Genomic DNA, 4,400 nt, shown 5'->3' with positions numbered 1-4,400 from the left:
GAGGAGGAGGAGGAGGAGGAGCAGGGGGTCTCCAGAGCCTTCATCACCACACCCAGCGGGGGGAGCTTAGGAAGGTGGTGGAGCCGGTGGAGATCGGCATCCAGGTGACACCAGAGGAGGAGGAGGTGGTGGGAGGACGAGGGGAAAGAGGTGAGAGGGGAGAGAAGACGCCCACCAAAGGAATTTGCCCCAAGCAGGAGAACACACCAGCAGGTAGGAGAAACCAACACCCTGTCTGCGTCTCGGGAAGTCACTCCTGTTTTTAGTTAGTGTAAAAAAATGATAAAATTTCTATAAATAATGTAGAAAAACATCTCATTTACATGTAAAAATGTGCAGACACATCAGAGTGAGCGTTTGGTTTATTAATTTTTTTTTCTCTTATGAAAGCCTTTATTGAAGTTATATTTATTGAATTTCTCAGTAACATTTAAAGACTAAAATTTATTTGGGCAGAAGTAAAATAAGTTTAATTTTTTTGGTGATTTTCTCCTAAAAAACTTGGTCTGCTCTGATTGGTCAGTTTTACCACTATTAGCTCTGTTTTTATTCTGTGACCTTAAAAAGGCAAGAACGAAAAAAGAAAAAGAAAAAAAAATCTTTGCTCCCAACTGAAAATTACATTTCTGAGAACAAGACAAGTTTTTATTTTTTATTAGTTACCACAATAAAAGTCCTAAAGACAATCTGCTAAAATAAAATTGGAAGTTTGTCTCACTCTCAAATTATACTGATAACAACCAAACACACCCAAAAACTCTGTGATTCTTTCAAAATAAAATGTGTTGCTCAACTTTTCTGAACAAGCTCAGAATTCAAGCCTTATTTATGTGAGACTGAAAGATTGCGAGCATCTCAAGACATTCTGGAGATGCTCCATGAGTATTTGCCAATTAGTCCTCAGTCTAGAGAGATTCACCTTAAAAGAGTGAGGCTCCTTTCATTAGAGGGGGAGRACAGAGGAGAAGTAGGGGTAAAACGGGCACAGAGCTCTAAAGCCCCTCAAGGACTCGGCTGCTTGAAACAAACCGACAGAAATTCTCCTCCTGACTCTCGTGGAGAAACTCAGCCTAAGCCATCTGCTTAAAAAGGTGAAAAGCTCATTAAAATGCAAACAAGCAAAGCCAGGAAAGAAAACACAGCGAGAAGGAAGAAGACACAAGCGGGGATTAAAAAGAGGCAAGTTTCTCCTCATTCACAGGGGGTAAAGCTGTGGTTTTAGTTATCGCAAAACCCAGTCCACATAAAGACACAAAGAGGAGAGATTGAAGGTTTCCTGAGAGTAAAACTCTGGATTTTTACAGGTCAGAGGTACAARTCTGCAGCTAACACAAGTCTGCAGGTAAACTAGATACTGCAAATGACCCCCGCATGTGCGCAAACCACCAATGCACCAGAACTATTGTTTTGGGTGGGGTTCGAGGTGTGGCGGGGCTCATTAGTGGGCCCGATGGATAGCCCGTCATCAGAACTAAACAATAAAAAAAATCTGAAGCTCCAATGTTGAATAGTTTTTGAGTTATAAGCATTTTTTATGTCCAGATACCCTCTTTTCAGGTGGAGCCCCCTCCTCAAATATGGGGTCTTTCATAAAACTGTTGGCTGGCCCAGTGTAGGCCGGACACATCTACAGTTCTGCCTAATTTCATGTTGATTGGTGTTGCCATTTCTGTGCTACGGTTGACCAAAAATCACTGAAAAAAAGCTCTTTGCATGCAGGGATCATAATAATTATTTTTTCTAAAGATAGACACAAATAATAAAGACATGAAGCAAATGTTAAATAATGATGAGATCCATATATTGTTAACATGCCACTATTTCTAAAATAAAAGTCTTCATCCATCTGAAAACGAGCCTGTAGTAAGTATGCCAGGCCTGTGTGTGGCGCTGTAGAGCCACCACAGRAGCAACCAAACAAAAAACWTAAAAAACAGGAAACAAGGCGTGGAGGAGAAAAAATAAACATTGGGTGTCAAATGAAAACGCAACAACAGGAAAAGGACTCACTTCTTGTGGAGGCGGAACTATGACATCGTGGTTTTCAAAAAACAAAAAAAGCTTTCTAACTTCTCAACATATCAAATGAATTTGCACGCTTCTTAAATAAACAGTTTCTCGACAGTGTATTTTGCTCTCCAAGAATTCAGAGCAATTTCATTTTGTTTTAGTAAACATGGTTTTATGGCAGCTTTAAAGTTACGTATAATTAAAAATGAAAGAAAAATTCTCATCGTCTGTAGCTGAAGATCAGAGTGGTTCTCTGGCTCGAAGCCGTGCGAGGAAATGCAGCAGCAGGTATCTGTTTCCCCGTTCGGAGTGTCAAAAAGCAGGCGTGTGAAGGCGTCAGTCTGTGGTCTGGTTCTGGCTGTAAACACCATGTTTGGACCTGAACTTCATCAATAATTGATCCGACTAACAGCYCTGCCAAGGCAGAGTTCTGCTGCCGTGGACCGACCGGGAGGGCTAAAAAAGCTTCGGCTCGTGCAGTCGAGTGCTAATCGACTGCTCGTGTCATTAAGTTTTTCTTATTTATGTGCATAAATCTTCATCCCCTCCCCTTGTTTCAAATGTTTGCAGTACATCAAACTGCGAGCCCACAGTGAAATCAGCCACATATGGGGGGCGGCGGAAGGCCTCAGATTGTAATTGAACAATATTTCTTTTTAGCAGAAAGCGCAATAATTTTCATATTAAAAGCAAAAACATTAGCAGCTCAATTGGACGTGCACTGCGGCAGCTGTAAACTATATTGCTCCAATAACATTTTATGTTTGAAAATTAGCCTCGGTATTTCACCATTTCCACATGATAAATACGTCCAAGTAGCACCTTATTAACATGGGGAGGGAGCAGAGAGGTTTATTAATCAGGACAGAGTTTAATTTGCAGAAAACAAACTCAGCTCTCTTCAAAGAGCTGCAGAAGGAGGGTTTGTTTTTGAGTTTTCCACCTTTCATTACCTGCTGAAAGATGAGGAGAAAAATGTCTGACTGCTGCAGGATGCTTCTCACACAGATACGTCACTTTTACTTTGCAACTTTTAAACTATAAGAAGTGTTCCTTATGGGTGATGTTGGTTTAAGAATAAAATATATTAAGTAAGTAAGTAAAGTTTTTTATACAGTACCTTTCATAGATGTAAAATCACAAAGTGCTTCACAATAAAAACAAAAAAATATATAATTTTTAAAGCATCACAAAAGCATTACATTCATACAAAAGTGCAAGTAAAAAACAGGTAGGAAAAAAAAAACAGACAACTTAGCTAAAACCCTGTTTGTATAAAAAKTCTTCAGATGTTTCTTTAAAAGCATCAGTAGAATCAAGGCTGCGTTTAGASAGGGGAAGACCGATCCCCTCGKGATTTAAAATGGGTGCGGGGYACCACCAACTATGAAAWTAAAGGAGCTCAGATTCAGCTATTTTGCTTCTTTTAGCTGGCATCATGCCAAACCTTTAACTAACTGTCAACTGTGACGATTACTGCAAAACTTTCTGCAAAAACATCAGAATAATGTATGACAAGGGGCAGTTCTAGTGGCGGGGCCACAGGGGCATTGGCCCCATATGAAATCTTATTGGCCCCTTGATGTGCCCCTGTCCTTTCACTCTTCTGTCCTTGCCCAAGAACAATGGTGGTGGCTGCAGTTCCAATTCCAACCACTAGTGGTGCCAGTGAATCAAATAGGAAAGTCCAGCAAGAAGCAAGTTTACAGACGTCTTTTTCAATTAAAACAATCCTGCAGAAAAAAGTTTTTTTTTTTTACAGTGATGGCTAGATTTTCTCACATGTTGTGTGTTTGGGAGTATTTTATTTATTTACAGTAAAAATCATGTAAAATTGTTTAGGAGAATGTACTGTGCAAACTTTTACAAGTGTTTGAACACGTGACTGATTAAATGTATAAATCTTACAAAAACTGGGGATTTGTGTGCAAGGATGCTGAACAAAAACTTGGTCCCTCTATGAATATTGTGGCCCCTTGAAGTCCCCTTACACTGAAAAATCCTAGATCTGCCACTGGACATATAAACAAAGAAAACAGACCAGAACAGTGAGTGTCTGTGGAGCATCATTTAAAACTAGTTGGACTGTGACAGGTGTGGTAGCGTGGCCGAGTGGTTTAAGGCGCTGGATTAAGGCTCCAGTCATTTAGATGGCGTGTGTTTGAATCCCTCCGCAGCCAGGTTATAGTACCTCAGTTATTGGTTACATAAGGTGTAAAACAAAGGGTTCATGTGCGTTCACTTTGTCAATGTGACCTCTGCAAGTTTATTTAGAATATAGAGAATTCATCAGTTACTCCTGTTGATTTGATTTGATTTACTTAACAGGAAAAGATTATTAAAAATCAAGCCTGACTCAGCATAATTGCTGTTTTACAGCAGGTTCCTGT

General features: G+C 39.9%; 1 protein-coding gene across 5 annotated transcripts in view; it reads left to right on the top strand.

Annotated features, from left to right (window-relative positions):
* Positions 1 to 4,400, top strand: part of bcl11ba (BCL11 transcription factor B a) — a 45,257-nt gene that overhangs the window by 8,239 nt on the left and 32,618 nt on the right. For 4 of the 5 annotated variants that reach the window (XM_014011864.1, XM_014011861.1, XM_014011863.1 and 1 more), the window contains exon 3: positions 22 to 213. In XM_014011864.1, coding sequence (XP_013867318.1) covers positions 22 to 213 — 192 coding nt within the window. Of the gene's footprint in view, positions 1 to 3; positions 214 to 4,400 lie in introns of all 5 variants that reach the window. The other variant, XM_014011862.1, reaches the window with a different exon arrangement.

Source organism: Austrofundulus limnaeus, unplaced genomic scaffold, assembly GCF_001266775.1.
Source record: "Austrofundulus limnaeus strain Quisiro unplaced genomic scaffold, Austrofundulus_limnaeus-1.0 Scaffold85, whole genome shotgun sequence".
NCBI classification, from domain to species: domain Eukaryota; kingdom Metazoa; phylum Chordata; class Actinopteri; order Cyprinodontiformes; family Rivulidae; genus Austrofundulus; species Austrofundulus limnaeus.
Note: the sequence above shows the minus strand (reverse complement) of the source record. Positions and strands in the feature narration are given on the sequence as shown.